Raw genomic sequence first — 20,665 nt, forward strand, 5'->3', positions numbered from 1 at the left:
TTACAGCCACTCATACAATACAGAGATACATATAAATAATCTGTACAATTTACATGACAAATAGAAATACATTACTCGTGAAATATCAAACGTATTGAATAGTTATTAATATTTGGGAAATTTAACCATATTGTCCAATGTATAGGCCACATAAAAATGTTTTTCTTCATTCCCCCCATTGGTTTCCCAGTATTAGTTAGAAACATACATGTGTTTTTCCTTGCTTCAAATAGGAGATTTAAATACACATGCATATTTATCATGGGAACCTAAACAAAACCTGTCCTGTATAACGCTTTCTCACTGGAGGGCGCTAACACAAAGCACCAGGTGGTCTGGTCTCAACTTGAGAAGGAGGAGGCCATTCACTAGCCTGTTTTAGCTAAACACACCTAGCTACTGTTAGCTAGCCGGCGGCTAACGAGCAAGCTAAAACATCAGTTTGTCTTAATGTCGCTAGTCTATTCAAGTGATGGCAAGAGAACAGTGTTCGCAGATCGAAGCTGGTAAGTACTAATCACACCTCACATTCACGACAAAACATTACGCACATACACAGTTTGCAATTGTAAGTCGGCTAACGAGCTAAGTAACCGAAAGCAAGTGAAAGATAGCAAGCGTTAGCACGGTCGAATAATATTAGTATGAAGCTAATGCAGCCGTCTATTTTTTCAGAGCTCTATTACCTCATTGCCAGATTTCTGCAGTCTGGACCTTGTAAAAAAGCAGCACAGGTAAAACCAAGCAAATAATAACGACATTTAGTCATTATAAACGCTTTAAACAAGTAGCTGGTGGTAGCAGCTAAAGCTAACTGTCTGTGTCTGTTGTTAGATTCTGATTGAGGAGCTGGAGGAGTATGAGGTGAGTTCAGTTGCACCTTTCTGTGTTTATTCTCATGTGTGATTTCCGTAATGCTGCCAAACTGGCCGTCTTTGGGGGCATTTTTATAGTTTAACTGGGATTAGATTAAAGAACGCATTGCTATGCCGGGAGGAAACGGGCACTTTTGCATCGCCTCTAAACGCTCATTTTTTTAACTTTAGTTGGTCCCACAACGATGGAGTTGGGACGGGAAGAAATACAAACGGACCTTCCAAGACTGGGTAAGTGTATATCGCTGAATTAACTTTTTAATCAACTGATGACTGTAACTGTTATTTTAAACGGTAAACACTTATTATTAAATATCTATATTTTTGTTGTAAGTATCCACCCAGAATAAACGCCGTTTTAATATTTTTAGAGACATTTTAACGTTAGATTAGATTAGGCCTGTTGATAAATAAGTATACTCGGGCTTTGCTATTGTGTAGGCTAGTGGGAGGAGAAAGACGACGTGAACAGCTGGTGATTGGCTAAACCAGAGCCTAAGAACTGTCCATCTTCTTTTTCAGCCAATTATATCACGGTTTTGTTTTCGAGTCGACCGGAACTTTAGTAAAGAACGTTTTTGATTGGCTCAGGGGCTCCCCGACTCCCCCTTTGGATTCCCCCTCCCGCCTTGTCTTTGCTAAGTAGCACCATTAATAATATGCTGCCGCACAAATCATCTTAAGGATATTATTACCATATGGCAATATTATTATCCTTTAATAGTTCCACAGGGAAAGGGCAATATTACCATATTAAAGGATTATATTGCCATATTAATCTTGCTGGATTTTTGTTGTAGTTTAGGAGGGTGAAAGTAACAGAATAATACTTTTGTGTTTTTAATATTAAAGTGAATATATGCATAATGCATTAATATGTCAACGTATATGTTACCATTTCAATATTATGTAATGTAATTCTTGAGAGAATTTTGTTCTTTCAATTTTTACAAATTAAGATGAGATAATAATGCTTTGCTTGCTGTTAGTAATAAAATGATTGCATATGTATTAAAACCATGTTTCTCCTGCAGGTGATTTTGAACCAGCACATTCCTGCAGACTATCTTCTCCGTGTTTGTCAGAGGATAGGCCCCCTAATAGAGAAGGAGATCCCACCTAGTGTTCCTGGAGTCCAAACTCTACTTGGGCTTGGAAGACAGTCCTTGCTTCGCACCACCAAAAGTTAGCATTTCCCTCATATTTAACTCACATAAATTGATTCTCTTCACACTCAAATTAAGATTCCACATATCACATGTCAATACTGTTCCTTTTTATATTGTTGGGTTTGCTGGTAGTAGATCTGATTTCATATCACTTATCATTTCATGTTTTGTTTTACCTCACTACCTGTGTAATTTAGGTTGTAGCCACAAAGTGTGCAGGGGCTCTGCAGTTGCTGCTCTTCATCGAGGACGTCCACCAGAACCACCAGTCAACAATGGACACCCTCCCAGTGTTGGTGTGTAAATTCTGTTCAAATTTATTAGCATAAAACTGAAACAAAGCAATTATGTTATCTTAGTAGTCTTTTGCTTTTGTTAAAAACTTTCCTTTGTGTCTTTGTCAAGTATCCGTTATGGATGCTCGCCAGGCCACAGGTACAGCACGTTTTGGCCAGACCCTGCCGTCTTCCTCCTATCAACACATGAAGATCCACAAGCGTATTCTTGGTCACCTTTCCTCAGTCTACTGTGTAGCGTTCGACCGCACTGGTCGTCGGATATTTACGGTGAGTGATGATTTTTGGGTTGACTGACCAAGGTAAAACATTGATAGCTGATGTATTACTGGTAGGGTTTTGTGCAATTGTTTATTTTCATATGTAGGATTTGGTGTTTATAATTAATTACCCATTTTGCAAAGGATTTTTTTGGGATTATGACAAGCACTTGGTGTGTGAAATGGTTACTAATTTCAAGTCAAATCGATTTCAAAGAGTGAAGTCCAAAATCACAAATAACTCAGTTTAAGTGAGGAAAAACTCCCGTACAAAACTTTGTGAAGAGCAACAGAAGAGGAATTCTATTTAACCTTTTAGATTGAAACACCTTTTATATTTTGTGGAAAATGTTGTATGTTTTTTAGGGTTCTGATGACTGTCTGGTGAAAATATGGGCCACGGATGATGGCCGCCTCCTGTCAACGCTTCGGGGCCATCTAGCAGAGATATGCGACATGGCCATCAACCATGAGAATACTCTGATTGCCTCTGCGAGCTGTGACAAGGTCATCAGAGTGTGGTGCCTTCGTACCTGTGCGCCCATCACTGTTCTGCAGGCTCATCAGGCCTCCATCACATCTATACAGGTGAGACTATTTTTTGTGTGTGTTTTTTTTATGACTGCAGTGTTGTGTCGTTCTGTTAAATGTGGTTCGATACTTTTATGTGAATAACCTTTGGCTCCTTCTGTCTCCATAGTTCTCTCCTGCAGTCAAAGGGACAATGAGGTATCTGGCCTCCACAGGCGCAGACGGTATGGTGTGCTTCTGGAAGTGGCACTCACACACCATGAAATTCAAGTAAGTGTTTGGGATGTGTAATGTAAATGCGCTTAATTATAGGTTACCATTTTTTCCACTAAATTTGCTCAGTTTAGCAGAAATAATAGTGTTTTTTTCTGCTTTTTTCCCCCACAGTGATCAACCAGTCAAATTTGAGCGATCACGTCCTGGAGTGCAGGTCTCTACATCCTCCTTCAGTAGCGGTAAGAGCTTTCCCATCATGTGAAATTTCATTATGCAGATGGATGAAAGCGCCCCATTACTCAATATTATTTCTTGAACCAATCAAGTCAAAGTGTGCATTTTTCCACACTGATTATGAAGCACAGGTAGGGGACAGTTAATATCCACTATAGCTTAATGCATCAACATTATTAAAGGTACTGAATAAGGGCTTTCATTGTGGGAATGGTGTATGAGTGTTGTAATAATTCCTGGAAAAGGGTTATTACTGTTTAGCCCACCAGCCCTTAATGAATACCATGTAAATACTGTTTTAAATGCAACTTGCATCACAATTTTGGATCCACAGTCATGAATTCTTTCTTGGCTGTATATGTTGGGGTCACCTCCATCTGATTCATTGTTTGCTATCTTTAGGTGGTATGTTCATGGCCACTGGTGGCACTGATCAAATGGTCAGGGTTTACTACCTTGGTGCTGAAACCCCTATTAAAGTGTCAGAAATGGACGCTCATACGGTGAGAATTTATTAGCTGCTTACTTACCAAAAGATTTTTGATTTACCTTTCAAACCTTTACTATTTTCATGTTTTTAACTTGTTTTTTTCTGTTTCAGGATAAAGTTGTGGTGGTCCAGTTCAGCAATAACAGTGACAGGTGAGTGTGTATGATGGATAAACATGAAGGTGCTTTACGTCTCCTGAGTTTGTGCCTCTGACAATTGTATCTGTATATGTTTCCAGCCTAAGGTTTGTGAGTGGCAGTCGTGATGGCACAGCCAGGATCTGGCATTACCAGCAACAGGATTGGAAGAACATCACTCTGGACATGTCTGCCAGACTGCCAGGGTAAGAAAGTGAACATAGTTCAACTGTTAATACCTGTAAAGTACGTAGTATGTTAGGGCTGTGTAATATGACAACCTCACATCCCAGTATAGGTCCTGTTAATGTGCAGATAAAGATCACAATCAAATTACCTTCAAAGTCAATGAATAAATATTTTATATGAATTAAGACACTGGAAAGGCCTATTTCTTTTTACATTTTGAATTGATTTTGTGTAAACTGTACAAACTCAAAGTTGATTATTTTCTCCTTTTATTTAGAATTGTTGCACTAATTTTCACTAAATGATGAAACAAAACCTAAAATATTTAGTAACATCTCAGTGTGGAGCTTATTTTTGACCCCAAGAGTGTACACGAATGGATCTTATTTTTGTGTACTCTCCATATTGTTTGATTTGATTTTTGCGTACAGAGGTGATGTAACAGGTTAGCATTGTGTAAGTCTTTTGTAGGGACCATCTGTGACATAACGTGCACAGTACAATTTTGTAGTCAGAGTTTCTATTCCTAAACACAAGTTGCCCCACTGCGAGTTTGTTATTTTGTCCTGGAGTCTTTATCCTTTTCAAAATTACTTTGTTCTGTGTTGCATCCCCACTCCACCATATTTGTTTTTGTTGGCTATATGCAAACTTTCTGCCTGCATCCATGCCCTGTGGAACAATGCAAAGTCAAAACAAAGTTGTGAGTGCAACCTAATAACAGAGTGTAATAAAGTAAATGACAGATTTTTTTTTTTTTTTTGTAACACAACTTACTGTATACGATTGTAACAGACAATTCTACAAGACAATTTTTTTTTTTTTTTTTTTTTTTTTATCAAAGTCTTTTTTAGGGTGTATTCACACCTGTAAAATCTTTTGGTCTGCTTATTTGATTCAGACTGAATGCGAACTTTATTTTTTTTCATTTGGGTCAGATTGCATTCTCATTTTACTTTTTGCTAGTGGACCAAACTTTGTAAACAGAAACACACATGTGATGAACTGGGTTGGCATTGGACAGAAAAGTCAGTGCCAGGGTGAATCAGAGACAGCGGGTGTTGATGAAAACAAATGTGGAGGTCCTACATACAGTTGTCATTTTTGGAATATTTCTATTTTTACAGACACAAATTTACGAAAATAATGTTAATTGCCAAGAACAGCTCATTCAGAGACAGTTTTGTAAAATGGGTATCTGACCAAATGTCAATGAGACATTCAATCTTTTCATTGCTCCACGTCTGTCCACGGGTCATGGCTGGAGCCGCATGGGTAGTCAGAGCTCTGGCTACCTATGTTATAGTCACATCAGAAGGGAACCGGCCCAGAGTCCGCTTGTTTGATTCGAACCAGAGTTTGCATGTCTGTATTCATACCTTTTTAAAAAAAAAAAAAAAAAAAAAAAAAAAGGCCGGACTTTCCGGGGAAATGAGCTTTGGTTCGTTTTAAACAGACCAAATGAAGTTGGCCTTATTTTACATTTTTAAATGTATAACAAGAAACATACAACTTGAACATGAAACCGTTGTATCCAATTCCCATCCAACTGCCCCCCATCCACTCCACCCACTCCAAGTACTGGACCTTTGTTGAGTTTAGTATATACAGCTGGACATAATATACTTATGTACAAAAATATATAAACCCCCTTCAAATATATGCTATATTACATCAATGTTAATGGTTTGCTTTTCTCCAGGAGTTCTGCAGCCAGTGGGGATGATAAGACCAAGCTGGTGGTGACTATGGTGGCCTGGGACCGTGCAGATCGCACCGTCATTACAGCTGTATCAAACTACCTGCTCAAAGTGTGGAACGCATTGACTGGACAACTGCTGCATATTTTATCTGTGAGTGGTGGAAGTGGGCGTTTATTGTGCAGATCTAGATGAAAAGAATACACCTGAATGTTTGTACTCGTCCTTTTTAAGGGTCATGATGATGAGGTGTTTGTGCTGGAGGCTCACCCCTTTGACTCGCGCATCATGCTCTCTGCTGGACATGATGGCAACATTTTCATCTGGGACCTCACCAAAGGAGTCAAGATCCGCAACTTCTTCAACATGGTGAGTGACCCCAGTACTAATGTTTGTGACATTTACAAAGCCATTGTGCTCTGTGTTTTCCACTCTCTGTACACGTTTTATCCTTATTTACAGATTGAAGGGCAAGGCCATGGTGCTATTTTTGACTGCAAGTTCTCAGCTGATGGTCAGTATTTCGCTTGCACTGATTCTCACGGCCACTTGCTCATCTTCGGCTTTGGCTGCAGCAGACCATATGAAAAGGTAACGTAGATTTTGCAACTGCCATTAATATCCCCATTAAAAAATCCTATAATTTCTCTACAGTTCAGTGGCTTTTTATATTTCCACCCCAAATCCTAAATTTATATTTTTGCATTATTAAAATAAACATACTTGTCATCTCGCTCAGATTCCTGACCAGATGTTCTTCCATACGGACTACCGACCTCTTATTCGTGACACTAATAACTACGTCCTGGATGAGCAGACACAGCAGGCCCCACACCTCATGCCTCCTCCCTTCTTAGTGGATGTTGATGGGAATCCTCACCCTCCTCACTATCAGCGCCTGGTGCCAGGAAGAGAAAACTGCAAAGAGGACCAGCTAATACCCCAGCTTGGATATATGGCTAACAGTAAGACTGGCCTTCTCATTGTTCAAGTCATTTAGCATGCTTGTACTATAGTTTGGTAAACCTTTTTGATGGACGTAAATCAAGACCTGACCTTGTTTTCTTAGGTGACGGAGAGTTGGTTGAGCAGGTACTTGGCCAAGAGACTGCAGAAAATGGAGAAAGCATATTAGACAATCTCATTCGCCAGCTGCAGAACGAGCAGGATGAGCGTCAAAATGCGGAACTGGCGGCTGAAGCTGGAGAAGGAGATGGAGAGGGTATATTTTGCCAGTTGTGCAAAGGACAGCTTTGGATAGATATTTACTCTTTTTATCAAACTTAACTGTAACAGTCACTTCTCATGGCCACACAAGGATTGCACTATTATTATGTGCATTATAGTGCATTATTAATGTTCAGAATTTGATTCAGGTTAAGTTAACATCTGGATATAATTAATTTGAATATCCAAATTAAATAATTTTAGATATGCAAATAAAGCCTTGTTTCAAATGCAGCATTTCCCAATTAAGGCATTTGAGCTATGTCATTATCACTGAGGCTTTAGGACCATTTTTTTGGACATGTATACACAACATATCCATTCAAAGTATGTGTCTCAGTGTTGGTTTTTACCAAACCAACTAACCAGAGTTTTGCAAAGCTTTGTAAGAGATTCATGTCCAAAGGTACAGCCCACATTTCTTCTTAGAAGAAGACACCCACCTACTTTTAAACAATATGAAAGACTTGGATATCATCAGGTTTTGGAATATGCACAAAAATGCAAAAATAGCAACTGAAGGAATGAAATAAGGAATAGTCATATAAGTATTGCCACTGGAAAATAAAAGTAATTGCCTTTAAAACTGATATTGGGGAATATTAATATTCTTTAGTCATATAAATAATTCAGTAGGAATAAATTTTTTTCCATTATAAAGAGAAAAACAATGTTTCATTTATGTCAACACTGGCATTGAAAGTGATTTCTTCTTATTCTTAGCTGCTGTAGCAGCTGAGGTAGTGGCATCCTCCCCAGCTGCAGAACCGCGCAGGAGTGGACAGGTGGATGGAGTGTGGCAGATGCAGCATAATGCCTTGCGTAGTCAAGTGGCCACTGAGAGGGATCTGCTGGCCTGGAGCCGCAGAGTGGTGGTCAATGAAGTACCGCAAGGGATATTTAGGTGAGACCTTTCATTAGAGTCAAGGACAATACTGGACAATGCAGAGAACCTAAGGAACAAACATTTTTAGTGAAGTGTTTGCCCTCATGACGAAAATACTTTTCAGAGTCATGGAAGAGTGCAGACAAGCCAAAGGTGACATGGAATGTACTCTGTACAATGCAGAGAGGAGGAAGAAACCACTAACTTGCACACCCAAGGTACTTATAATCAAAACAATTCTTATGTCCACAGTTGTCTTCATAAATTGTTTTTACACTGGTTGTTTGTCATCCTTTTTCTGCACTTTTTAGACTGTTCCAATGATTTCACGACGCTCCCTGCGACCAACCAAGAAGAAGCAGCAGCAGCGCCATGCCTATCAGACCCGCTCGGCTGAAGTTCGCCGCCTCGGGAGCAGACGAAACTCCAGCAACCGACGTAACTCAGAAAGTCAGATAGAGTCAGAAAGTGAAGTGGAAGTAAGTTATGCAGTCTCCATTGTCCAGTATGTGTAGAATTATGACTTAAACTTATGAAGTTAAATTATTTATTTTTACAAAAAATGGAACATTTGTTGCAAATGTCATCACAAATTTTGTAGAAAAGCCAGAGCAACTCATAAAACCCTTCGTATTAATAATGGTGGTTTGTTTGTATGTCAGCAGGCAGCACAACGGGGTGAGGCCAGTGAAGCCTCTTCTGATGGTGAGGATCGGTGGCAAAGTGAGAGCAGCTCCAGGTAAATATCACAGACTGAGATATGCATTTATAATTATTAGCGGTGCGGTAATACATTGGCCATACATTGACCATTACCAGCAAATAGGATGACTTTCCATGAATGAAGGGTCAATATTGTATTAAAGGCTTCTTTCATTTAATTTGTGCACATTCAAGATGGAATGATGAATTGCATAGAATTTTAAAATCTTTTTTCCATATTGATGCTTTCTTTTTTGTGCACCAGAAGGGAATAAATAATAACGTAACCAAAATAATGAAACAAGAAAACATTGGTCTTGGTCCAGAAATTCACAGTCCCTAGTAATCATACATATGCTGCTTCTTCCAAAACCTCTCTGTGCCCCTCAGTGACTCCTCCAGTGAATACTCTGATTGGACAGCTGATGCTGGGATCAACCTCCAGCCGCCGAAGCGACCAACCAGGAGGCCTGTGCAGCCTACAGGTTACAGCAGCTCTGAGGAAGAGGAAGGTGAGGATAAAGGCAAAGAGGCCAAGAAGAAGGACAGTGAAAACAAGAAGAAAGCCAAACAGACCAAACAGGTGGGTAAATGTACCAGTCAAATGTACCAGTCCTCTAATCATAGAGAAATTATGTTTTGGTTGTGTTTCACTGGGTTTAAATGCTGTGCCTCGCTGTACTCAGAAACCTACGTCATCTCTGGCTGGACTCGATGCAGAAGAGTGGCTGCCCCCATCATGGATAATGGAGACCATCCCACGCCGATCTCCTTTCGTTCCACAAATGGGGGATGAGGTCAGAAGGCTACCTTTTGATATATAACATCAAATAAAAATAGTTCTATTTGTATAGAAGTGTCATCATTTGGTTTTTCTGTCCTCTTCCAGCTCATCTACTTCAAACAGGGCCATCAGGCCTATGTCAGAGCCGTCCGCAGGGCGAAGGCCTACAGCGTCAACCCTCAGAAACAGCCATGGAACCGACTCAACCTCAGGGTTAGTCACAGTCTGATGTAAAGACACTTATGTTATATAAAGGTCATAAATTTGCTTTGGGAAATTGGTTTTTCTGTTCATCCATTTTATGTACTGAATTTGTTTTGACATTTGTAAAATGGTAAAATCGAAATATCAAAAATGTAGACACATACAGTAATGTGTAATTTTCAAGGTATTCATTCTGACCTTCAGGCTCAGTTTGTATTTTACTTGGTCAAACTCTTTAACCCTCAGTCCACAGATGTCTCCTTTAGCGTCTGAGTGTTTATTGCTGAACTACAGTTCATACATACTACAATAGGAGCTGCAGTTCTATAGTTTAAGCCTTGTCTCGACACAGATTTCACAGAGTCAAGTATCATGCGAATGCAGTATTTGATATGTGTCTGATCAAGTTTTAAAAGACACAGATAACGAGACACAACCTGCATTTTTGTCAGTGCAAACAAAGACAGTGTCACTGTGGTCAGATGAAAATGATAAAAGTTCAAACTACTAAAATCACAGCTGGTGTAAATAATATCACAGTCTTCTATGTCTCCACCTTTTAGACTTTCTCATGTAAAATCAAGGTCTATTCAGATTCAGAGAGGTTCTAGTCTTTTATTACCCTGTTAGGGTTAATTTTGTAATAACAACCAGCTTGCTTTACGTTGTCTTACTTATGACTTGGCCTCTGACTAAATCAGTCAATCACTAACTTGACAAAAAAAGTAGATTTCAAAATGTAATGCTAAAAAATAGTCTGCAATACAGAAAAAGATAGGCTAACGAATGCTGTCTGATACAAATCAAATATTTTATATATATTAACGTTGTATGTCTGCTACATTTTTGTGTGTCTGTTCAGGACCAGGAATCGGTGAAGGTAGTTGGCATTAAGTATGAAGTGGGACCCCCCACACTCTGCTGTTTAAAGCTGGCCTTCTTGGACCCAGTCTCAGGGAAAATGACAAATGAGTCTTTCTCCTTAAAGTGAGTGTTTGGTAATACACTAAATATATGACTGGAATCTTTCATTCATGGACCTATGGTCATTTCACTGTTTTTTTGTTCCCACATCTCTTAGGTACCATGACATGCCTGATGTCATAGATTTTCTGGTGTTGCAGCAGTTTTACAACGAGGCCAAAGAGCACAACTGGCAACCAGGTTTGTCAATCTGCAGATTTCTTTTTAAATGTGCTTAATCTCATATTTGGAGACACAAATTTTTTTCAACCCGTCACCTCTTTTTGCTCTTCAGGTATGAGGTTCCGCAGCATCATTGATGACGCCTGGTGGTTTGGATCCGTGGAGGACCAAGAGCCTCTACAACTGGAATATCCAGACAGCCTGTTTCAGTGTTATGCAGTAAAGTATGTCTCACTTTCTTTGCATTACTTGATTTGTGTTTATACAGTGTTCATCTATGCTGACCCAGTGACACTTCATATTAAACTGAAGTCAGAGAAGACGTATGAATGCCTTTACACATGTGGTTGAATCTTTTCATTTGATCAGATGGGATAATGGTGAACGGGAGAAGATGAGTCCCTGGGACATGGAGCCTATTCCAGAGGAAGGTCAGTACTATTTAAATGAGAATTTCACCTGGTATTAAACCCATGACTTAATTTATATCCCTGAAAAAGAACTTCAGGGATATAATGGTTTCACGTTGCTGCCGGATCTCCTTTGTGTGAATGTGATAACTAGGACAGTTTTGGTTGGATTTCTTCTCCTTTGATAAACAAAGTAGGGGACCCCTAGTGGAAGAACCCTGTCGATTTCAGCTTCTCTATGAGTATTATAAGTCATTGAAATGGGGGCAATTTTGTTGAAAATCTGTTTTTTTGGACATAAATCAAGCAATAATAGGCTGACTGAGATAAAATTTGGTTCATATTGATCGTCTTACAAATGCTCATTTTCTGGCTACCATCTAGAATAGTGTCATTCTCATTTACTAGGTTGAGTTTTGTGGGGAAAATTGGTTCTCTGTCCATTATTCTACCGCTATCAGGTTGATGTACCTCAAACTGAGTTCATAGTGATTGTCTAACAATTATGTTTCTTCATGCCACTACCTTGTGTTTACATAATGTCATATTTTGACACCAGGTGGTGTGTTTTTCCCAAATGGTTGTGGGAGCAGAGGATTGGGGGGATTTCAGGGATATATCCTTGGTGTCGGCCCCCAACAGCATAGGCCTAGTTTCTTTTAATGTAATGGTGTTTTGACTGCATACAAAATGTTTGTTTTTCTTTTAATACCAAGAAATCACATAAATGGAGTAGGCCTTGTGACCGTATCATTGGTTAATTGTTACTTTTTGACATAAATATGAAGCTAGCACAGTTCATTAATACTTGCTCAATGCAAAATTGTTCATCCATTTCGTCATACAATTTTTCCTTGGATCGTAAAAGAGGAAAATCGAAGGTTGTGTTATAGTCTAGACTTGTTAAATTACTTACAGTAAATGTATACTCTTGTTTTGTTTTGAACTTGACCCATGTTTGAAGCAGCAGCATGCAGTGAAACTGATGTGTCTCTTTGTATTTGTGATGTCAATAGCTGCATTACCAGAGCAGGTTGGAGATGGGGTGGAGGTGGCAGAGGAGGAGTCAAAGGCTCTGCTCTACAGACCTCAGGAAGGAGAATGGGGGGCACACACACGGGACGAGGACTGTGAGAGAGTCATATATGGCATCGATGAGCTGCTCACACTGGGTATGCCACAGCACTCTAGACTGTAACATATCATCATAGGAAAAAACAGTGTGATCTCATGTTTTTCTGCTTGTCCGTAGACGTAGCCAAGGCTTTTGCATCACCGGTGAATCTGCAGGACTACCCTCTGTACTGCACTGTGGTGGCGTACCCTACTGACCTCAGCACCATCCGCAAACGACTGGAGAACCGCTTCTACAGGTACTGCACACATTTCACAGCAGCACTCCAACCCCAGTCCATCTTTTCCTGTCTGCTAGAATTGATGTGATTGTGTAAACATTTGAAGTCGAAGTGCTGAATCTTCTTTTCTGCAGGCGGATCTCTGCATTAATGTGGGAGGTGCGTTACATTGAACACAACGCCCGCACTTTTAATGAGCCCCAGAGCCCCATCGTAGCAGCCGCCAAGGTGGTGACTGACGTGCTCCTACACTACATCGGGTAAGAAGATCCAATAAATGAACAGGACACACGTTCTGATACTCGCTGCTTATTGCAAATCTAATGTGTCAGGGTATTTGTGTCCTCCAGAGACCAGAGCTGCACAGACATCCTGGATCTGTATCACAAACTGAAGTCTGAGATCAGCAGTGGAGAAGAAGCTGAGGTGAGACAAATGTAGAGCTTAATTTCCTAATTTGATGTCCCTTTTATATCAGCCATTGTATTTTTTTTGGATTGTATGTCTCGGTGTAATAGTAATGTGGATTTTTGTGTTACTCTGTAGGCTGATGTGGACGTAGACTCTGACACTCCAGGGACATCCACAAGTCATCGGGTAAGAGAGAGGGAAAAAGTCTGATGTTCTACCTTAATTTATCCAGACAAGACATCACAGGGGCAGCGAAACTCATCCTGTCAACTGTCTGGGTTTAATAGGAAACATAAAAGCTGTTTTTAAAGGTGGTGCTGGATCTTTTAGGTTCAAGTTATGGATCGTGATTGAAAAACATGTGGTCTGATCGGCCACTTCAATCGAGAGAGTGTATATTTATATTTTTTATATTTATGTGTGTGTGTGTGTGTGTGTGTGTGTGTATATCTCTATCTGTTCATCCTGCTCGTGTGCTGTCTCTTGGCCAGGTTATTGGAAATGAGAATCAGTTGTCAACAAACTTACCTGGTTAAATAAATCAATAAAATACTTTTTTCTTTCTGTCAGAGAACCAACCCTAATTCAAAGAAGCGTGGCGTGGTATTGGATGTGAAAGCATGGCGAGCCCATTGTCGGGAACTGCTACGTCGAATGATAGCTTCTCATGATTCAGAGCCATTCAGACAACCTGTGGATCTTTTCGAGTACCCGGTAAACAATTTGCAGCTGATTATTGAATTAGAATAGCATGTCATGAGTATACTGTTACAGGCAGCAGTCAAACTGAAATGCATAACTCATGTACACACAAACATTTCTGTTATTTGTTCAGGACTATCGTGAGATCATTGACACTCCCATGGATTTGGGTACGGTGTCAGAGACACTGGTGGCAGGGAACTATGAAAATCCAATGGAATTTGCCAAAGACGTACGCCTCATTTTCAGCAACTCTAAAGCATATACACCAAACAAGAAATCACAGGTGAGGGGGAAGCAGAGGAAAATTGGATGAAATCCCTCAGCAGCAGTGATCTGCTTTAGTAGTAAACTGATGTTTAATTGAATTGTTTTCTGTTCAGATTTACACCATGACCCTCAGCTTATCGGCCTTCTTTGAAAAACACATCATCTCCGTCATCTCCGACTACAAGTCTGCCATCCAGAATGAACGACGAACTCGTCAGAGACTCAATTACAGGGATAGACTGCACAATGGAGGCAACTCACCCACCATGAGTCCATCCCCAAGGTACACACACTCATTCACAAAGCTCTTACTTATGGCTCCACTTAATCTAATATCCTTTTCATTACAGTACACAGGGTCTCTGCTGCTCCTGGAAGTATCTCCACTGTGTTGCTTTAAATTTCAGGCTTGTTTTGAACTCTACAGATAGCGTTATATATATAAATTATATAGAAAACATGTAGTTTATGGAGTTAGGTTAGGGTTAGGGTCTGAAACCTGGATTATAATGATGCCTGAAATGGTTATTAGTTGTAGACATGCTGAAGTTGTAACTTGAAATATTCTTTTTGTTCCCATATGTCCAGCCCTAAAGGGAAGCACAAGTCAGGGAAGGTGTCAAAGCCAAAAAAATCCCAGACCTCAACGAAGAATCGTTCTCAGAGATCATATCAGGGTGAGACTGCACTGCTTCCCATCTTTCTAAATGTTTCTGTTAACTCTTTTGTTTGTAGCTCTGATGATGAAAAATGATCTTGTAGTTAAACATGAGGGAAGCTGTGGACGTGGGAGTCTGACCTGGGTTTGATTTTGGTTATAGGGATGCCTTTACACAACTTTTATGTAACATTCTGCTTCTCAGAGCCTCAGTGACATTGTTATGGCATTACTACTTTTCTTTATTTGTACAATCGACACAAGTTTGAATTCACGGTGCTGTTAAGATAACTGTGTTTATGAGGCAGTAACACCTTCCTCCACAAGCAAGTAATTGTGTTATGATTGTGTTATATCATTTGTGTTGATACTCAATGTTGTTTTGTGAATAAGCAAAGTTCCCAGAACTGCTTGAGAATCACCGCTGTCATTTTACTGTTGTTGTTTCAGCTCAGCAAAGCAGTAGTGTAGCAGAAGAAGAGGACATTCAGCCTTCTTCCCCAAGTTCAGGGACGAGCAGCGATAGCAGAAGCCAAGGGCCACATTGTGTGACCCGCAGCCAGTCCACACCAGTGAAGAAATCAGGTAGCCAAGCAAAACACTGTACAGACATGTAGGGTCGTGTCATACAACCACAGTTAGACTCTTTATGAGGTACAGTAGGTAATGTCTTATCCAGATAATGACACCTATGGCAGTATTGCACATTCTCTGCAAAGATCAAATAGAGTTGCTTGAATTTCTTTGTGTTGTCCAAAACTGACATGAGTCTGTGGGTCTGTGCAACTGCTGAAAACAGGACTATACCTCAACATTGTTCACTAGCAACGTACAAGCTGTCAGAGAATCAGGGCAACATTTTTATTCTGCAAAAGAGAGCTATTCATAACAGACAGATTACCTTTGGAACAGTTTACAGTTTTAGGGTTGTATCATATTTAAACCTTTTGACCAGATAATATTACACATTGTGTGAATTTAGAATAAGTACTTAAAATGACCATATGACAACTGATAAATTAAGGATGTTCATATTTGTTATACAGATCTATAGATCTACCAGGTATTCCATCCATCCGCCTGTCCTTCCAAGATTTTTGTCTCACTGATTTCTCTGACACTATTCACTTGATTCTTTTCAAATTTGATGCACATGTTCTTTACCACTAGGAGAGGTGCTGTATACAGTGTGATGGCTAAATTTAAATTTTGGGATTTTTTTTTAATTATGTTACTTGCTCTGCTTTCAACCTCCAACCGATTTCTCTGACACTATTCAATGGATTTGTTTCACATTTGTCTTTACATGTGCCTTTCTCTCAATTTTGCTTTTTTTTTTTTTTTTTCAAATTTTTCAAAATTTTTTTAAAAAGATTAAAAGTTAAGACTCAAAATGAATCCCTGGGTAGGCAGGGTATCGGTGAGCAGGAGGGGAAAAGTGTTGTTCAACCGGGCGGGGGTATTAGTCAGCTCTGCTTACTTTTTCACTTGTTTTCATTTTGTTTTCCTCATTTCATTTCGAACCTTTTCACTTAAGCATATAACAAAATCCAAAATATCAAGATAGATACTTTAGATTTTGCTCCACAATTTTAACAAACCCCCAAACTTATGACCCATGTGTTCCCTCTTTTCATCAGAAGATGCAAACAAAATAGATGGATTACTCTGTTTGTTTTGTTTTTGTGCTAATTTGCCTGAATCCATAATGTGTAGACGGATGGTAAGCATCATCCAAATGACCAAAAAACAACAGAGTGTGATGTTTGACACAAAACTTAAAAACAAAAGCATAATAAGCAGACATCCACCACATGATGTGTATTGTCATCTTAAACAGGATGTGGTGAAACACTATTAAATGATTTCCTCTTGTTTTTCTCAGGGCGTCAGCGTAACTTGCATCTGACCAACGGCTCCAGACAACGGCATGGACGAGAAGCGGTGCAGTCTGACGATGACGAAGAGGCATCTGGATCCAACAGCTCCTCATCGGACTCGTCCTCGACATCATCGTCAACATCGTCGTCTTCATCATCCTCCGACAGCGAGAACAGCTCTGACTCTGAGATGGAGAAGTACGTGGAAGGGGGAGATCACGACTACAGCAAAGCCCCCTGCCTGTCAGTACGGCCCTCGGCTAAAGGTAAAGGGGCCGCCTCAGGGAAACGGAGACACAAAGGAGGAGACGACGTCACACAGAAGCCGAAAAGACCACGAGTGCAGCTGCTGGTAAAGGAGGAAGAAGAGGATGATGAAGATGATGAGGAGGAGGAGGAAGAAGAGGAGGAGGAGGAGGAAGTGGTGCAGCAGCAGGAGGTCGTAAGACATGAGGATGAGGAGGGGGAAGAAGATGATGAAGAAGAGGAGGAAGACGAGGAAGAAGAGGAGCCTGAGGAGGAAGAGGAACATGTTCCAGTGCAGAGAGCGGCGGCAGCAAACAGTCCGAGAGGCAGCCAGTGCAAGTCTCGGCGGGTCAACACACGCAACCAGGGCCGTAGGACAGTTCTGTACCAGGACGACTCGGAGGACGACGGCCAGGGGTCGAAGGAGGACCCGCTGAACCTGGGCATGTCTCGATCAGGACGGGTTCGCCGCATGACTGAGAAAGCCAGAGTCAGCCACCTCATGGGCTGGAGTCACTGACGCATCAGCCCGCTTCAGACCTCAATAAAAAACAAACTGAAACATGAGACGTACTGCAGGGATTTTTTTTTTCTTTCTTTGTAAAAGTGTATATATAAAAATATATAAAGATATAAAAGATTTTTTTATCTGAGACTAGACTGCTATTGACTGATTGCTGGTGCTCATGTGTGTTGCCAAGGACTTTTTTTTTCCTCCTGGTCGACAGAGCTACTGTTCAACACAGACCCTCTCCAACTGGACTAACTCACCTCGGCCTTATTGTTCATTGGAGGAGCCTTTAGACACACCACTGCTCAACAACTACTCTTCCTCTTCCTCCTTGTCCTTTGCGTCCAATACTAAACACTATCCCCTCCTACTCCCCTCATCCTTTTGGCCACTTTTCATACTCCTGCTCACCAAAGACAGATGCCAAAAAATGGTGCTCATATTTTTATTTCTCAAGGAGTGTGTCTGTTCGTTTGGGTTTTCCCTCAGAGTAATTTAAAACTCGCGCTCAAGCAGTCATGAGTTTGGTCACGACTGCTGAGAGACTTGTGCTTTTCGCATTAAGGTTGCTGATGTCAACTTTTTGGTACTTGGTCTTTTCCTCACTACCACAAGCCTTAGTTTACAGAGCCCACATTGTTCATATTCTGTCCTTCTGTCTGCTTTTTCTGTGGCTGGAGTCAAGACAAGTGTAGCGTTGGGACTAGCAATACTTAGGAATCAGAACGATTTTATGAAGTACAATATAGTAACAGTAATATGTCAACTTGACCACCTTGGCCTGTGAATGTTTTCCCTTAACTTCCCTTTTGGTGATGCTGACTTCTTTATTTTTTGTTTTGATCCATTAGTTTTGTTATTTAGTTAGAATTGGGTGCTTTTTAGCTTAAAGGCAATTTTATTTTTTTCTGTTTCTGGGCTAAAATCACTGCATTGTATTTGTATTTATAAGAATTTCTGTCCTCGATCAATCAAATCTTCATCTCTTAACAGTTCACGACACCTTCTCCACTGAGAACTTACAAAAAACAAAGGCTCCCTAGCCAACTGTTCTGCAGAAATATTTATTTTTTTCCACTGTGTTATACTATTTCGTACATTGCTAGTGATGAGGATGAGGAAAAGGAAATATTTGCACATTTCTTGTATCCACATGGCAGCTGAGTAATAGAGATATGAGAGAAGGAGAAAATTTAGCAAATTGTTGTGTAGGAATGATTAAACTGTGCCAGCACACTCAGTTTTTGTGTAAACGAAACAAGAAACCTCCATCAGTCTGTGTATGATAGTCAAATTTGAAGCTAAATGCTGTATTTGACTGGCATTAATAATCATGTAGTTCATTGGCTTAAAGCAAGTTAGCGACCGTTTTTACAGCTCAACCCTTTGTTAGTGTGTTGTGCCACTTTCCATTTCGTTTCTGTGGACTGACGACCGCATTGGCTTCAGACGTCAGTTAATTACCACACGCTTTTCTATGAGGTATTACAATCATTATGTGCAACAGAGCCACAAACATGATCAGCGATTCCCGATAATTACATCGATTTGTAGTGTTTTTAATGCAAGAGCAGCACATTATGTTTCTGTTGCACCTATGACGTTTACATAATTTAATTTAATATTTTTAACAGTACATTTGAAATGAATCAGCAGCAGAGTCCAGTCAGGAGAAACGAGGAAAGCTGACTCACAAATTTACATTTCAACACTGGGTGCTCAAATCTATAAAACACCTCCTCATCACTCTGCCTCCTAATGGTACTAACATTAGAGAGGCCTCTGAGGTTTTATTTGTATTTTTTTAATCCTTTGGTTTGGTTGGAGTCAGAGATTTTTGAAGAAAAAAAATAAAAATAAATAAACAGATTAGTATCTTGGGTGCTCTGAGTGGCAGCATTAACTGGTGTCTTCAAATTATTCTGGTTGAGTGTGAAAAAGCTGATTCATCATTTGGGTTTTTCATATACTAGAAGGCTCTTAGTCCTGCCTCTAAGCATCGGATTAGTTGATGACAAGTACAACGATATTCTACTGTAGGTGGAATAAGCTTATGTGACTGTCTTTTATACACAATGTTTTGAAGATATGTGCTTTTTTTTAAAAAATAAAACTGTTTTCTCTAAATATGGATTGTTACATGCTGTTTAGATGTAATTTCCAAACAGGTATCTACACAAATACACCACGTTCTCTTTCTTGTTGGTTATCTGTGGCCTATTTTTCCATCATTTCTGTCAGCGTTGAGCTTGTATATGCTTGAGGGGCTGTTTGTCTGGACAGTTTTTAAGCTCTCGATATGAGTCATCTGTAAGCTTCACGAAGGCTCATAAAAATGCACCGAATGTAAATGTTTAGAGTTTCAGAGCAGTGGTGCAGAACAGCCTTAAAAAGGGCAAGTGATTTTTTTAAATTCATTTTTTATTTTTTTGATATTAGCATGTCAACCTGAGTGTACCGTTTATGACTTCCTAACTGCATGAATGCACTGAACGCTGGGGGTGAGTCAGACAAGGAACAAACGAGGTTGAGCTGTGACGCACCGTTCTCTGCCTGCCACACCTAGAAACTGCAGACAACACTGAAGGATGATGGGAATTCAGGCAGATCAATGCTTAAGGAGCCAAAGTAGTAAAGGTCACTTTAAAGGAAGCAAAGGGAGACGGTGTTTGATATGTTTAGATGTATATTCAAAGCAGTGAACATGACACTGCACATATTTTCAACTAATGTGGTAGAGGTCACCAACCTGGATGTCAAGGACCATCAGAGGGTCACAGCTAATATTCCTGCCACAGAAAATATACACCTGTCATTCATTCATACTTTCACAGCAGAGAGCATCTGCTTCATTCAGGGATGTCAAACATATGGCCCATGGGCCAGAAGTGGCCTACCAAAGGATTCAGTCCAGCCCATGGGATGAATTTGTGAAACGCAAAAAACACACTGAAGCTATTAATAATCAAATGTGTCTAAATCATTTTATTTCAGGGGCCACATGCAGACCAATTTGATGTCAAGTGGTTCGGACCAGTAAAATACAATTAGAATAACAAATTATGACAACTCCAAATTTTTCTCTTTGTTTTAGTGTAACAAAGTAAAACTACATGAAAATGTTTGCATTTACAAACTATTCTTTGACAAAAAATGTAAATAACAAATATGAACAA

The 20,665-nt window shown here is 39.9% G+C and overlaps 1 protein-coding gene across 4 annotated transcripts; it reads left to right on the top strand.

Moving 5' to 3' along the window:
* The first annotated feature begins 323 nt into the window (after positions 1-323).
* brwd3 (bromodomain and WD repeat domain containing 3) lies at positions 324-19,422 on the top strand. 4 transcript variants are annotated; one of them, XM_030153613.1, is made up of 40 exons: positions 324-506; positions 676-734; positions 835-864; positions 1,047-1,106; positions 1,910-2,060; positions 2,242-2,340; positions 2,450-2,610; positions 2,967-3,188; positions 3,301-3,401; positions 3,519-3,586; positions 3,984-4,084; positions 4,183-4,223; positions 4,310-4,414; positions 6,100-6,250; positions 6,332-6,466; positions 6,560-6,688; positions 6,837-7,062; positions 7,167-7,319; positions 8,048-8,228; positions 8,335-8,428; positions 8,522-8,689; positions 8,873-8,949; positions 9,303-9,495; positions 9,599-9,709; positions 9,802-9,909; positions 10,763-10,887; positions 10,982-11,064; positions 11,159-11,270; positions 11,416-11,477; positions 12,473-12,628; positions 12,709-12,829; positions 12,946-13,071; positions 13,162-13,237; positions 13,358-13,408; positions 13,793-13,936; positions 14,058-14,210; positions 14,308-14,477; positions 14,783-14,871; positions 15,303-15,437; positions 16,738-19,422. In XM_030153613.1, exons 1-40 carry the CDS (start codon positions 473-475, stop codon positions 17,496-17,498), a joined length of 5,322 nt encoding a protein of 1,773 aa, XP_030009473.1. In that variant the 5' UTR covers positions 324-472; the 3' UTR covers positions 17,499-19,422. The 4 variants fall into 4 exon arrangements, with proteins under 4 accessions (XP_030009473.1, XP_030009474.1, XP_030009475.1 ...); XM_030153614.1 differs by having other exon boundaries at positions 8,876-8,949; positions 16,738-17,498; XM_030153615.1 differs by having other exon boundaries at positions 7,167-7,314; positions 8,049-8,228; positions 16,738-17,498.
* The last annotated feature ends 1,243 nt before the right edge of the window (positions 19,423-20,665 follow it).

This window comes from Sphaeramia orbicularis, chromosome 14 (assembly GCF_902148855.1).
Source record: "Sphaeramia orbicularis chromosome 14, fSphaOr1.1, whole genome shotgun sequence".
In the NCBI taxonomy this organism is placed as follows: domain Eukaryota; kingdom Metazoa; phylum Chordata; class Actinopteri; order Kurtiformes; family Apogonidae; genus Sphaeramia; species Sphaeramia orbicularis.

Bases quoted from the DNA above. Each gene is read 5' to 3' on its own strand.
- brwd3 (XM_030153613.1), top strand. From the start codon at position 473: ATGGCAAGAGAACAGTGTTCGCAGATCGAAGCTG. The intron at 9,710-9,801 runs GTCAGAAGGCTA...GTCCTCTTCCAG, and splicing joins TTCCACAAATGGGGGATGAG to CTCATCTACTTCAAACAGGG. The intron at 13,238-13,357 runs GTGAGACAAATG...GTTACTCTGTAG, and splicing joins GCAGTGGAGAAGAAGCTGAG to GCTGATGTGGACGTAGACTC.